The 15,987-nt window shown below is 39.3% G+C and overlaps 1 protein-coding gene and 1 pseudogene across 4 annotated transcripts in view; both read right to left on the bottom strand.

Moving 5' to 3' along the window:
• The window catches only part of Cfap69 (cilia and flagella associated protein 69), a 115,447-nt gene that overhangs the window by 63,091 nt on the left and 36,369 nt on the right, over window positions 1–15,987 (bottom strand). For 3 of the 4 annotated variants that reach the window (XM_045159902.1, XM_045159904.1, XM_045159905.1), the window contains one exon: window positions 11,844–11,942. The exons of the other annotated variant lie outside the window; for it this stretch is intronic. In XM_045159902.1, coding sequence (XP_045015837.1) covers window positions 11,844–11,942 — 99 coding nt within the window. The remainder of the gene's footprint in view (window positions 1–11,843; window positions 11,943–15,987) is intronic. 4 annotated transcript variants of the gene reach the window in all.
• LOC123463934 lies at window positions 5,728–6,131 on the bottom strand (annotated as a pseudogene).

The raw sequence follows: 15,987 nt of genomic DNA, 5'->3' as shown, positions 1-15,987 counted from the left end.
ACAATTTTGACCTGGAATGCTTTTATGCTGCATTTTATTTTATTTTATTTTATTTTTTTGAGGTTGAGCCTCACTTTAACTCAGGTTGGCTTCAAACTCACAGCGATCCTCCTACCCCTGCTTCCTAAGTGTTGGGATTAAAGGTGTGCACCACCACTCCTGGCAATGCTGCATTTCAAATAAGACCAATGATTTTATAAATGCACCCTAATTCTAAAAACAAAACAAGAGAGACTTCCGGTTAAGATGGCGGCATAGGTACCACGCCAAAGCTGCCTAGGGGGGAAAAAGACCAAAAAAACTCAGCAAAATACACACTTTTACTAAAAAGTGAGGTGTATAGGAAATTGAGGCGGCAGTGGAGAAGTAGAAGAGTTATAGAGCATCCAGAGCCTGCACAGGCGGGAAAAGCGGCTCCGGCAGCTCGGCCAACCGCCGCAGCCGCGGCGCAGCAGAAAGCCGCAAGACTTTCGGCTGGAGCCGCAGGACAAGCCAGGTGCGGGATTTTCCCCTCACACCGCGCTCTCCGCAACTCGGGAAACGTGAGGGGAGAGCAGCAGTGAGCAGCGGAGGAGAAGACCGCGAGGTAGAAGAAACGTGGAGCAGCGAGACAACCAGAACAGCCACGGCTCCCTCCCCTCCCCCACCGCCTGAACCCAGCTCCAGCGAACACAGCAGCGGCCTGGGACCCGGCCACGCCAACTTGGGCTGACAGCGGGACCCAAGCAGGAGCAGAGATCGGCAGCAACTTCAGCGGCTCCAGCACCGGTACCAGCGGCCCCAGCAGCAGCGGACCCAGGAGTGGCAGCGGCGGCAGATCCCGCAGCAGCGGCTTCGGGGGGAGCAGCGGCGGTGGACACGGCAGCGGCAGCTTCAGCAGCGGTGGTGGCTCCGGTGGTGGCAGCTATGGCAGCAGCAGAGGCAGCAGCAGCGGCTCGGTTTGCCCCGTAGGAAAAGCAAGTGCCCAGCTCCAGAAATCAGAACAGCAGCCCGACGACCCAGGCAGCAACTTGACTGAGACCAAAATCACCCAAGGTAACTGGGATTACACCAGGGAAGGGTCTCACTTGGTCACAAGCTGACTTGGATCCCTCAACAGACCAGAAATCTAAACCTCTTTGTTGATAGAGGATCTGGTCATTATAATAACTACTCTTGCATACATACTCGGGGCTGTTTTTGATTGAATGTGTACAGTGTTTAGTGAAATTTTAGAATCTACCTGTATTTTATTCCACTCAGCCTGCTTGAATACTCCTATAGCAGGGAAACTCAACCCCTAAGAACATCTTTGTAGATACTCTGAGAGTCTTAAGAGCCACACCTAATACCTTAAGGTCCTACCCTGAAAATATATTACATCAAATCAATTGATACACCTAAGAATACACAGCTAGCTAGAAAATCCAAGCATTAACTTAATCCAAGATGCAAAAATATATACATTATAACACAAGAAACACTAAAAAGCAAGACGATATAAATCCACCTAAAAGTATTAATGCATCAGAAAAGTCCTCCAGTGAGAAAGAGTTAGAGGAAATGCCTGAGAAAGAGTTCAAAAGAATAATTATAAATATGTTCAAAGAGGTCAAAGAACACATGAAAACAATCAAAGAGGAAATCAAAGAGGAAATCAAAGGAATCAAAGAAGAGGCAGGACACAAATTTAATGAAATAAAGAAGGCAATAAAAGACATAAATAGGGAAATAGAAATAATAAAGAAAAACCAGTCAGAATTACTAGCGATGAAGAACACAGTTAATGAAATAAAAAACTCTGTAGAAAATCTCACCAGTAGGATGGATGAGGGAGAGGACAGAATATCTAAGCTAGAAGACCAGGTGGCAGACCTAATGCAGTCCAACAAAGAGAAAGACAAACTTATAGAAAAGTATGAGTGGGAATTTCAAGATATTCGGGACACTATGAAAAGATCCAATATAAGAATTCAGGGCATAGTAGAAGGAGAAGAACTCCACTCCAGAGGCATAGTAGGCATCTTCAACAAAATCACAGAGGAAAATTTCCCCCAAATTGGGAAAGAGGAGCCAATACAGTTACAGGAAGCCTTTAGAACCCCAGCCAGACAAAACCCAGAAAGAACCTCTCCTCGCCACATTATACTCAAACTTCCAAACACACAAACCAAAGAAAAAATATTGAAAGCAGTTAGAGAGAAAAATCAAGTTACCTACAAAAGCAAGCCCATCAGGATTACAGCAGATTATTCAACACAAACTTTTAAAGCCAGAAGGGCTTGGAGTGATATATTCCAAGTTCTGAAAGATAACAACTGTCAACCAAGGTTACTTTATCCTGCAAAGTTATCCATTCAAATAGATGGAGAAATAAAGACATTCCATGACAAAAGCAGGTTAAAGGAGTATTTGAAGACAAAACCAGCTCTACAGAAAATACTTGATAGAATCCTCCATGCTGAACAAAAGGAAAAGCACACATTTAAGGAACCTAGAAAAAACAAGCTATACTCAAATACCAGTTAACAGAAGAGAGCACAGGTAGAACCAGTAACACACACACACACACAAAAATGGCAAACGTAAATACACACCTTTCAGTAATATCTCTTAATATCAATGGTCTCAATGCCCCAACGAAAAGACATAGATTTGCAGACTGGGTTAAAAAGCAGGATCCTACAATTTGTTGTTTCCAAGAAACTCACCTTTCTACAAAGGATAGACATTATCTTAGGGTGAAAGGTTGGAAGATGGTGTTTCAAGCAAATGGGCCTAGAAAACAAGCAGGGGTTGCTATCCTAATATCAGACAGGGTAGACTTTAGTCCGACGTTAGTCAAGAAAGATAAGGAAGGTCACTTTATATTGATTAAGGGCACACTCCAACAGGAGGACATTACAATCCTAAACATATATGCACCTAACATGGGGGCTCCCAAATTCGTCAAACAAACACTATTAGAACTAAGGTCACAGATAACACCAAACACAGTGGTGGTGGGTGACTTTAACACCCCACTCTCATCAATTGACAGGTCATCCAGGGAAAGAATAAACAGAGAGGCATCTGGACTAAATGAGGTCATAGAAGGAATGGACCTAACAGATATATACAGGACATTTCATCCAAAGGCTACAGAATATACATTCTTTTCAGCAGCACATGGAACATTCTCTAAGATAGACCATATATTAGGACACAAAGCAAATCTTAACAAATTCAGGAAAATTGAAATAATTCCTTGCATTCTATCTGACCACAATGGAATTAAACTACAAATCAGTAGCAAGAAAGGCTATAGAGCATACACAAAATCATGGAAACTAAACAATACAATGCTAAATGATGAGTGGGTCAATGAAGAAATCAAAAAGGAAATCAAAAAATTTATAGAGTCAAATGATAATGAGAACACAACACACCAAAATCTCTGGGACACAATGAAGGCAGTTCTAAGAGGTAAATTTATAGCCTTAAGTGCCTATATTAAGAAATTAGAAAGGTCGCAAGTAAATGACCTAATGCTTTGCCTTAAAGCCTTGGAAAAAGAAGAACAAGGCAAACCAAAAATTAGTAGACAGGAAGAAATAATAAAGATTAGGGCAGAAATTAATGAAATAGAAACAAAAAGAACAATCCAAAGAATTAATGAAACAAAGAGTTGGTTCTTTGAAAGGATAAACAAGATTGATAAACCCTTAGCAAATCTGACCAAAAGAAAGAGAGAAGAGACACAAATTAATAAAATCAGAGATGAACAAGGTAACATCACAACAGATTCCAGAGAAATTCAAAAAATCATAGGGACATACTATAAAAGCATATACTCCACAAAGTATGAAAATCTGAAAGAAATGGATGATTTCCTTGATCTATATGACCTACCTAAATTAAATCAAAATGAGATTAATCACTTAAATAGACCTATAACAAACATGGAGATCCGAGCAGTTATCAATAATCTCCCAACTAAAAAAAGCCCAGGCCCGGATGGATTCACTGCTGAATTTTACCAGACTTTTAAGGGAGAGCTGACACCATTGCTTCTTAAGCTTTTCCAGGAAATAGAAAAAGAAGGAATTCTACCAAACTCCTTCTATGAGGCCAGCATCACCCTGATACCAAAACCAGGCAAAGATAGAACAAAAAAAGAAAATTACAGACCAATCTCCCTCATGAACATAGATGCAAAAATTCTCAACAAAATATTGGCAAACAGAATACAAGAGTATATCAAAAAGATCATTCACCCGGACCAAGTAGGCTTTATCCCAGAGATGCAGGGATGGTTCAACATACGCAAATCTATAAATGTAATACATTACATAAACGGGTTGAAGGACAAAAATCACATGATCATCTCATTAGATGCAGCGAAAGCATTTGACAAAATCCAACATCCCTTCATGATAAAAGTCCTACAGAGACTGGGAATAGAAGGAACATATCTCAATATAATAAAGGCTATTTATGACAAGCCTACAGCCAACATATTACTAAATGGGGAAAAACTGGAAGCTTTTCCACTAAAATCAGGAACAAGACAAGGGTGTCCACTGTCCCCACTTCTATTTAATATAGTTTTGGAAGTCTTAACCATAGCAATAAGGCAAGAGACACACATAAAAGGGATACAAATTGGAAAGGAAGAAATCAAGTTATCATTATTTGCAGATGACATGATTCTATACATAAAGGACCCTAAAGACTCTACTAGCAAGCTGTTAGAGCTGATCAAAACCTACAGCAATGTAGCAGGATACAAAATAAATACACAGAAATCAGTAGCCTTCATATATGCTAACAATAAAAACAAAACAAGCACCCCCCTCAAAAATAAAAGATACCCAATATTTCCTGTTTTCCAGGACATATAACTTCCTGTAGACTATTCAGTATGATGCATTACTTCTGTGCTTAAGTGATAATAATGGCATCATCAACAAATGAGAGGAAAGATATAATGCTGTACTGATTGAATGCCTGTGAGTGTAGTCATATTTTAGAGATGCTTGATGATGTATCTTACAAAAATTTCTAGGCTAAAAAGATGGCTAAGTGGTTAAAGGTGCTTGCTTACCCTGATGACCCTGGGTTTGAGTACCCAGAACTCACCTAAAACTAGATACACAAAGTTGCACATGCTTTTGGAGTTCCTGTGTAGGAGTCACAGGTCTCGTGTACCCATACTCTCTCTTTACCTTTCTCTTTCAAATAAATAACTAAAATTATTAAAAAAGAAAAAAATACCTAAGACTTTCTTAGGTCCTATGAGCAACATTACTTCTTTTGGTACACTTCACAGGTGCCTACTCAAGTACACTACTCATAAGGTTACATAAAATACCACAGTGAGATGAGAGGGCCATTTTCTCCCAATAATGTAACATATTTATTTCTCTGACAGTCTGGCTTTTGAGACCAACCAGATTCATGTTTGTGTGTCTGTGTGCAAGCACACACATGTGGAGGCCAGAGAATACCCTTGGGCATTGTTCCTCATGCAATGTCCAACTTTTTTGAGACAGGGTCTCTCATTGGCCTGAGTCTTGCCAAGTAGCCTAGACTGGCTAGTCAGCATGTCACCATGCCCAGCATTTTTTTTTTTTTCTTATTACTTTAGTATTTACTTGTCTTCACTTTGCCAAACCCGAAGCCAACTACTTTCCCTAGGAAAAAGGTCATATCAGGCAGACAAGACATGAAAGAAAGCTATGGGAGGGAGAGGTGGAGATGGCTGCTTCACACAGTGAAGAGGACTAGATAGACCATTATCAGGCAAAACATCCCCATGGCCTTGTAGAGGGCAAATCCGAGAGTTGCGTAGGAGACCTGTTGTTTCAGAGGGTTCCTGGCATAACTTATGATGAGGCTCAAAAACACAGCCCAAGTCATCAACCCTGACTGTAGCAGCCCCAGTTCCAATGAACTTAGCTGCTGTGTCAATATCCCTTGAAATGGTGCTGGTCTGGAAGCTACAGCTAGTGACAGGTGAGGCCAGGGGACTGGGGACTGATATACTGTGGAAGCTCTTATTTGTCCATGTCTCTGGTGGGTTCAGCATCACTGCAGAGTGGTCCACTCAGTAGCTGAGAGGCACTCCTGACCAAGGAATGAGCAGAGACAAACTTGGAGCCGGTGTGCATTTTTGGGGGGCAGGGGGGAAGGTAGGAGAGTTGCTCCTAGTGAAGAGAAGCTTTTTATTTTTAATAATATGGGTGCTGGGGTTTAAAACTCAGGGCTCCTTGCTTACATGGCAATCACTTTACCAACTGAACTATCTCCCCAGCTCTTAACTAGATTATTTTAGTTCTGAGATATTTGCCAATATGTTTTACTTCCTGAATTTGATCATTTGTTATAGACAAAACCCTGTCTATTCCTGGATGGGTTATCTATGGTATGCACTAGCTACTCAATATATTAATTTAAAGATGAATTTGAAAAGTACAAAGAGGGGAATAAAAACTGCTACATTATCATTTACAGAGAACAATATTTTGACATGTTTCTTACTGATATGTTTAATGTATGTGTATAATTTGAACTCTAATGCTCTGACTGAACTGTAGTAGACAATTTTATAGTATACTGTATTGATAATTTTATATCTCACTGCAGTCCATTAAACTCTGTAACCATTTTTTTAATCTTTTTGTTAATTTTTATTTATTTATTTGAAAGTGACAGAGAGCGAGCGAGAAAAAGGCAGATAGAGAAAGAGAAAATGGGCACACCAGGGCCTCTAGCTGCTGCAAACAAACTCCAGTCGCGTGCACCCCCTTGTGCATCTGGCTAACGTGGGTCCTGGGGAATGGAGCCTCGAACAGGGGTCTTTACGCTTCACAGGCGAGCGCTTAACCACTAAATCATCTCTCCAACCCTGTAACCTTTTTTTTCAGGTTGGAAAGTATTTTCCCAAACCATTACATTTTTGTGTAATAGTACATCACCAAAATGTACTTCACATTTGCTATGTGTTTCTTCTAGAGTTTACATTTCTAAAGAAGGCTATGGTAACATGTAGGCTCATTGACTTTTTTTTTTGTCTCTGGAGATTTATCTTTATACTATTATATGAGGGCCTTTCCAGCTCTGACCCCAGATGTTAAGCCACACCCTTCACTTGAAGGCAACTGTGTGACAGGGAGGGTGCTATCTATGATCCCTAGTTTCTAGGGCTTGATTAAGGACGTCCTCATTCTTCTGTGCCCCAACATTCCTCTATCTTAACTCATGTACCATTGTCTTCCTTTGTTTAAGGGGTACCTTCATTTTGCTGGGTTAACTCTAAGTTTGTGTTCTTAATTATATCTTTGCATGCTTGAAACATTTGCTTCCCATAGTCTCTGTATGAGCATCTAGCTTGTCTGCCTACAAACTTCATTTCCACATCCTAAAGGCAGTAAGCCCCAAGAATCTTTGACTGCTTTGTCAGTAGATTTGTCAGATGTTAGCCACAACTTTGCAGATAACACATTGACTTGTTTTTGCCACTTGTTTCTGCAGGAGCTTCTGCAGCATTTGACAGAGACACCTTTCTGTACCAAGCATATCATTCATTGGCACATGGCTCGGTAGTCATTAGGGAGTTTTGCTGCAGATAAACCCAAAACACTTATACTTTTAAACATTCTCTTCAGGGGCTGGAGAGATGGCTTAGTGGTTATGGCACCTGCCTGCAAATCTTAAGGACCAAGGTTTGATTCCCCAGTACCCATGTAAACCAGATGTATAAGGTGGTACAAACGTCTGGAGTTCGTGTGCAATGGCTAAAGGTCCGGAAATGCCCATTCTCTCTTCTTAAATAAATAAATAAATATATTTAAAAAACCATTTCCTTCAGGATAGATATTCTGACAATGTTCTTGTGTTTTTCAGATTCACAGTTCTCTTTTAAAGGATATTATTTATTTGTAAGCAGAGAGGCAGGAAAGAAAGAGATAGAGTATGGGCATGTCAGAGCCTCTTTCTGCTACAAAGAAGTCCAGACAACTTGTGTCACTTTATGTAATCTGAGTTTACATGGGTACTGGGAAATTGAACATTGGGCTGGTAGGCTTTGCATGCAAGCTCCTTTAGCTGCTGAGCCATCTTCCCAGCCTCAGATACACAGATTTGATGTTGACTGTATTCTTGCATTGTGGACCAAATGAAGACATCTGTCTCTCTCTTTAACTGAAGGTTTCTCACGATAGTATATTCTACCTGTATACTGAACCAGGATGACTAGAGGTACTCCCTACACGCTTTTCATGTACTGTCATATGGCCTTCCAATGGGTGCTGTTAAGTCATGTGAAATGAACACTTCCAACATTTGTTATTCAGGGCCCCCCACTGTTGGTTTTATGGTTGTGAAAGTTACTGGATTGAGGGACAGCTTTCCCATAGTGTTTACATACATAGACTTTCTGTCCCGTGTGTCTGTACATGTCTTTAGTAGTAAGTAGAACAACTATAGGCTTTCCTACACTGCTTACATATGAAAGAATGTAACTAGTCTATGAGCCCTTTTATATATACAAAGGGAACCTGATAGTCAAGGTTTTTCCATGTTGCTTGCATACTGGTTCTCTCCAGTCTGAGTTCTTTCATTATTTAAAAGTAACTGCACGCTGTGATGGCTTTACCACTGAGCTCACAAACCTAAGGTTTCTCTCAGAATGTTCTTCAATGCATTTGAAGAGAACTGGAATAACTGCAGGCTTTCCCACATTGCTTATACTCATAGACTTTCTCCCCAGACTAATTCTTGTCATATATTACAGAGGAAGTAGAATAGTCAAAGGCCTTGCCACATGCCTTATAAGGGCTTTCTCCATTGTATATGAGCATGTGTCTCTGAATGCTTGGTAGTCATAAAGGCTTATTTATATAAGGTTTCTCTCCAGTATATGGCCTATCATGCTTATGAAAGCATAAGGGATGGCAGCCCTTTGAGTTCCTTACATTTGCATAACTTCTCCATATTTATTTTTATTTTTTATTTTTAAATTTTTATTAACATTTTCCATGATTATAAAAAAATATCCCATGGTAATTCCCTCCCTCCCCCCACACACTTTCCCCTTTGAAATTCCATCCATATTTCTGATACTCATTTGTTCTGATGTGTAAGCAGTTGTAGCTTTGAGGGACACATTGGAGGATGAAAGGTCAAGGGTCATGTCTCCACACATACAGACTTCACATGGTCTTACTCTATGAAGAACTTTTTTTTTCCAAAAATAAGATTTCTTATCTCTATCACATCTTCCAAGGCTCAGGGTCCATTATGAAAGAGGTGGCAGAAAGAATGTAAGAGCTAAGGGAAGGGGAGGACTCCTTACAACATGTTCCTCCAGACACAAAATGGCCTGGGTATCCATGATCCCACAGTGCCTGACATTACCTACACAAGACCATCATAACAGGAGAAAACGATGATGACATCAAACTAAAAGAGAGACTGGTTGAGAGGGGATATGATGGACAGTGGAGTTTCAAAGGGGAAAGTGGGGAGGGAATTACCATGGGTTATTGTCTGCAATTATGGAAGTTGTCAATAAATTTAAAAAAAAATAAGATTTCTAAAAATATAGTGCCTAATACATTTTAAGAGAAGTAAAAAGTCCAGAATTTAAATTAAAAACAATCTGTAAAGAAAAAAGAATATTACACAAATAAAACCAAATCACTAAAATAAATTTAAAACCTTGTTCTTAAGGTAGGTACATGGTTTTCATTTCTACCAGTGCAGATTTCCATTTAAACATGTATATCACAGACACATAGTTCCCACCTGTTATATTCTTCTCTCCAATCTATTCTTAAATCTCTTAAGTGCTCTTTTTCTTATTATCACTAGCACTAGAAATTCTAATGAAAGATTTTCTTTGAATTTTCTTAGGGGAAGAGGCAAAACAAATTAGTAGGTAATACAGGCCTCAGATTTACACTTTATGTTGTCTGGAAACATTTACAGCAAGAGCTCCCTATGGCACTTAGAACATGCAGCAGTACTAAAATACAAGAAGGGTCTTTGATTTGAGGTATCAATATGTTCAAGTTTGGGACTGACTGTTGTTTAGAACACAACCTGAAGTCTGGATGAAACTTCTCCACACTGGCTACACTGTTTATGTTCACAGAGTCTCTCTGTCTGATTTCTTAGCTTTGCCCAGAGTATCCTGTACTTATCTTCAGTGTTCTAGTCTCTTCATTTCTGTCCTTTTATAACTTCTGTGATATCCCAGCATCTCCCTGTGCCTCCTGCAGCCTGCGTGGATGACAGTGTGACAGAGGTGGAATAGCCTGGGCTTTCTTTCAGCAGCACATGTGGGATCTTGATAGCAACAGGGCAGAAAAACCTTCTCCTCACATTTGAGCCTCCCTTTGCTGACAATTTCTTTAAATTGGTTTTTCCAAGTCTTAATGTGGGCACTTTAGGATGTCCTTCTTGGTCCTTGCTGTTTACATGCCTATTCCTGGCAAGTTCAACCACTTTAATTTTTATTACTGCTTCAGTAATTTCAAACCTGTTTTGCTGGTCCCTGCTGCTTTTAAGTATCCAATGTCTACTATTTATCAAACACTTGTACCTGTCTACCTAGTTGATATTTCCAAGTTTATATTTAATAATCTCCTTATTCATATCTCTATATCAGGGATCTTATTTTCTTCCCTAGTCACAAATACATCTGAACTAGCACAGACTTATTTCTACATATTTAAAGAACATATAATTATTAAATATAATCTACATAGTCTCTCCATTTCTAGATTATAAATTATACAAAAGTGAAATTTAAAATGTCTAAAATAATGTTGTATCCTCACAGGATTAATGGCTGATAACATCTATTTCAATGTGGATCTTTTTACTAATGTTTTAAGGTTCATTAACTGTAACATACCAAACTCGCCCTAGCATGAAGGAGAATAGCATTGGTATGAGCTTTTGGTGCTTTTTATTTATTTATTTTGAGGTAAGGTATCACTTTAATCCAGACCGATCTGTATCTTACTCTGTAGTTGCAGGTTGGTTTCAAACTCACAGCAATCCTCCTATTTCAGTCTCCTGAGTGCTGGGATTAAAGGCATGCACCACCATGCTTAACCAGTATGAAGAATTTAACAACTAATTGAGTGGATAGGTATTATGATTAATTTTAAAATACGTGTAAAAGATAATTTTATTTACATTATTAAGTAATTTCAGTAGCAATAAACTAATTTGGCTATAACTTTATAAACTAGGCAATAAATGTTTAGCATTTGGATAAAATCTGATATAAACCCTAAAATGAAAAATATACATGTATAATTTTTAGAAATGACTAAAGAAGTCAAGGTTACTTACTGCATATTTTTATTCTTAAATATTTATTTACTTATTTTATATTTGATTTTTATTTATCTATCTGAGAGAGGGAAAGAGGGGGAGAGAGACAGAATAGTTACATCAGGGCTTCCAGCCACTGCAAACAGACTCCAAATGTATGTGTCACCTTGTGCATCTGGCTTACGTGGGTACTGGGGAATTGAACCGAGGTCCCTTGGCTTTGCAGGCAACCACCTAAACTGCTAAGCCATCTCTCCAGCCCAATATGTATTTATTTGCAAGGAGAGAGAAAGAATGAGAATATGGGTGTGCCAGGGCCTCCAGATGCTGCAAATGAACTCCAGATGCATGTGCCACCCTGTGCATCTAGATTTATGTGGGTACTGGGGAATTAGACATAGGTCATTAGGCTTTGTAGGTAACTATCTTAACCACTGAGCCATCTCTCTAGGCCTGTATTGAATTTTTGAGCCCACTGTGTTTCCTTTCTCTGAACTTTTGAAGACACTACTGAAAGCTATTGAAATATTTACCTGGGATATGTTTCTTTAGTGGTTCTGCATGATAAAAGTCAACAATACACTTACAAACTTGTATCCTTAACTCAGAACTTGGTATTTTCATTAATTCACCTGTCAGAAGAATAAATGAATACAAGATAATGGCACTATTATAAGTTTATTTGAAAATTTAAGTTTATAATATTGATATTACAATAACTATTAAAACAATCTCATTAGATATTCAAACACATATTTATACACACATATTTACACTTTCATAGTTATGCATCACTTTATAATGGCAGTGTGCTCTGAGAAATTCATAGCTAGGCAACTGTATTGTATGAACATCACAGAGTGTGCTTACACAAGCACAGGGTTACATTAAACACAAGAGAGGCAATCAAGATACATGATGAGCATGAGATGTAGGAGGTTGCTGTCTTAAGGTTAACTTAAAAATAGACTACATCTAAATGATAAAACACATAAACTAGTAATTCAGTCACTTATTCTAACTAAAAATTATTGTGCAATGTACATAATTGTATGTGTATACTTTCACATAATTGGAATGTCATATGAATTGAGTAAGGTCAGCTTTCAGTTGTTCCTCATCATCCACCTTGTTGAAGGCCGGGTCTCACACTGTTAACTGCCGCATTCACCATGCTAGCTGCCCGCCACCCCCAAAATTTATGCAGATTCTCTTGACACTGCTTTCCATCTCGCCAGTAGGCATGACTGACACTATAAAACCTACAATGCAGCCAGCTTTGAGTGGATTTGAGGATATATCTGCTTGCATGGCAGGCACTTTATCCACTGAGCTATCTCCCCAGTCCTGGAATCATCACCTTAGATGTGGTCCATTGTTGACTAACATGTGTGATGTAGTATAAAACTACAACTGCAAGCACACATGCATATACACATAACACCTTGAATCTATCCTCACATTTGGTATCTCAATCAACTCAGTCTACCCTTTATAGGAAGAATGGACTGATGATTAGTAACATGTATGCTGGAGCTAGATTGTCTTAGATTAAATTCTGCCTCTACTACTTCCTATCTGTGTAAACTTGTGTCTTAGTTTTTCATGGATAAAACAGGTATAGTAGTTATTACTTTTAAGATTATTGTGGGGCTTGAGAGATGGCTTCGTGGTTAAGGTGCTTTCCTGAAAAGCCAAAGGTCCCAGGTTCAATTCCCCAGATCCCATGTAAGCCAGATGCACAAGGTGGTGCATGTGTCTGGAGTTTGTGTGCAGTGGCTGGAGGACCTGGTGCACCCATTCTCATTCTCTTTCTCCCCTTCCATGCCTCTCTCAAATAAATGAATAAAAATTAAAAGAACACAGTTTTAAAAAAAATTTAAAAGATTATTGTGAAGATTAAATGAGTTAACATGATTAAAGGGTGTAGAACAGTACCTAGCATATAGTAAATGCTACCTGGGCTCTTTACAATTTTGTCAAGATGTAGGTTAGTACTTTTCTTCCTGACTTAAGTCAGCAATGTGTTGTCTTTAATAACATATCCCTTTCCTTGAAGTTCCAGGTAAGCTCTGCTCTTCAATTTGCTGGCAAACCAGAAGAGAGGATTTTTAGCAGTCTGCCCTACAGGTAGTAATTTTATATTTAGCTTATCTAAGTGGAGTTGAAGACTAAAGCAGAGCTCCTTTTCCGTCATATCTATACTACTTCTGAATTAGCTTTGCGGATTTAGTAAGTCAAAACAGATTGCATTTACTCCTTTGAAGTCCATTAACAATGTTCCTTAAAGGATTCTGAATATAATCTGTGGGACTCTGCAATATTCATACTGTCTGGGTGCTTATGGAAGACTGAAGTCAGGAGAATCCATTTTAGGATTAAACCAGACCTGGTTGGATTCCCAGAACATGAAAGAATAAAGGATCCCTTTCAGTATGGGCCTGGGTAATGCCCATCTCTAGATGTGGTCAGAGGGCAATAAAGCAAAGGGGCAGAAGGAGGGGCCCAAACAAAAACCTCATCCTTGCTTAAGTACAATCTGTTAACAAAAGATAGCACTTTAAAATACTCAAGATTATTCCCTTATATTTCATGTTTGGCCCTTCTTTCAGAGTTAAAAAAAAAAAAAATCACTATTTAGGTTAGGAAAGCAATAGGAACAGCTAAGCTTTTCCAACAAAACCAGCCAAGCATAAGGTCTCTGAGAACTTCTAGGGTTTTTCTTTTTTTTTTTTAAATTTTTATTTATTTATTTATTTATTTGAGAGCAACAGACACAGAGAGAAAGACAGATAGAGGAAGAGAAAGAGAATGGGCACGCCAGGGCTTCCAGCCTCTGCAAACGAACTCCAGACGCGTGCGCCCCCTTGTGCATCTGGCTAACGTGGGACCTGGGGAACCGAGCCTCGAACTGGGGTCCTTAGGCTTCACAGGCAAGTGCTTAACCGCTAAGCCATCTCTCCAGCCCTGGTTTTTCATTTATTTCTTTATTCTTTTAGTTGTCATAAATTTAGATAATTTCTCACAGCTTCCTATTTTATCATCTTGGGACAAAATATCAATTTCTGTCCTTATTAACTTTCAGAACTCTTCTGAGTCCGAAACACTCTATGTCATAAACTGGGAGTTATTGGTGATGGTCATGAAGAACTTCCAGTCAACCCTTCACACTGTGTGCAATTACTTTAGTTTTTAGCACATGTTTCCAGCAATGTAAAAATGGTGAGGGAACAGCAGAACTGTAACTACAGTAAATAACTAGTGCAGAAAACTCATGGTGAGCAAAGAGTTCATTTGACCTCAGTGTGTGATAATGTGCTCTGCCTGCAAGACTGTCACTAAGCAAAGAATACCTAATGCTCATGCATTATCACACAAAGGCCTAAACTGTTGGAGGCAACACTTTAGAATAACAGAGTAACAGAGACATTTAAAAACTAATGTTACTGGGGACTGGAAAGATGGCTCTACATTTAAAAACACTTGCTTGCAGTTGGGCATGGTGGCACATGCTTTTAATCCCATCACTTGGAAGGCACAGGTAGGAGGATCACTGTGAGTTTGAGACCACCCTGAGGTTACATAGTGAATTCCTGGTCAGCCTGTGCTAGAGTGAGACTCTACCTTAAAAAAATTAAATTAATAATAATAATAAAAGGGCTGGAGAGATGGCTTAGCAGTTAAGCACTTGCCTTTGAAGACTTAAGGACCCTGGATCAAGGCTTAATTCCCCAGGATCCATGTTAGCCAGATGCACAAGGAGGCGCATGCATCTGGAGTTCGTTTGCAGTGGCTGGAGGCGTGCCCATTCTCTCTCTTTCTCTCTCTGTCTGTTGCTCTCAAATAAGTAAATAAAAATGAACAAAGGGCTGGAGAGATGGCTTAGCGGTTAAGCGCTCGCCTGTGAAGCCTAAGGACCCCAGTTCGAGGCTCGGTTCCCCAGGTCCCACGTTAGCCAGATGCACAAGGGGGCGCACGTGTCTGGAGTTCGTTTGCAGAGGCTGGAAGCCCTGGCGCGCCCATTGTCTCTCTCTCTCCCTCTATCTGTCTTTCTCTCTGTCTCTGTCGCTTTCAAATAAATAAATTAAATATTTTAAAAAAAAGAATGCTGGGATTAAAGGCATGTGCCACCACACCCAGCAGGAATGTTTAAAAATGAACAAAAAAATTTTAAAAAACTCTTGCAAAGCCTGACAGCCCAGGTTCAATTCCTCAATATCCACAAAGTGGTACATACATTTGGAGTTCATTTGCAGTGGCAAGAGGTCCTGACACCCCATTTCTCTCTCTCTGCTTGCAAATAAATAAAAGATATTTTAAAAATAATGTTACCATCAAAACCTCTACTTTTCATCAGTTAATATTACCATGTCCCCTTTTAGGAAGGCTTCCCATGTAAAATATCCACTAGGAAAAAATATCCATTGGTGTCAATTAAAATCTCCCATTATTTCTGTACCTGCTTAAGTTCTTCTTTAACTCCTCATGTTTAACCTGATCTCCATGAAACTCATTTACTCCCTGTAGCTGAAATTTAGGTCGTTCTTCCCAAAGCATCTACAGGTGAAAACTACTAAACTTAGCCATAAAAGTATAATACAAGAATTACAAGCCAGAGCCAGGCATGGTGGTGCATACCTTTAATCCCAGCACTTGGGAGGCAGTGGTAGAAGGACT

Source organism: Jaculus jaculus, chromosome 10, assembly GCF_020740685.1.
Source record: "Jaculus jaculus isolate mJacJac1 chromosome 10, mJacJac1.mat.Y.cur, whole genome shotgun sequence".
Lineage (NCBI taxonomy): Eukaryota > Metazoa > Chordata > Mammalia > Rodentia > Dipodidae > Jaculus > Jaculus jaculus.
The sequence above is the reverse complement of the archived record's forward strand: the minus strand, read 5'-3'. Positions and strand labels throughout refer to the sequence as shown.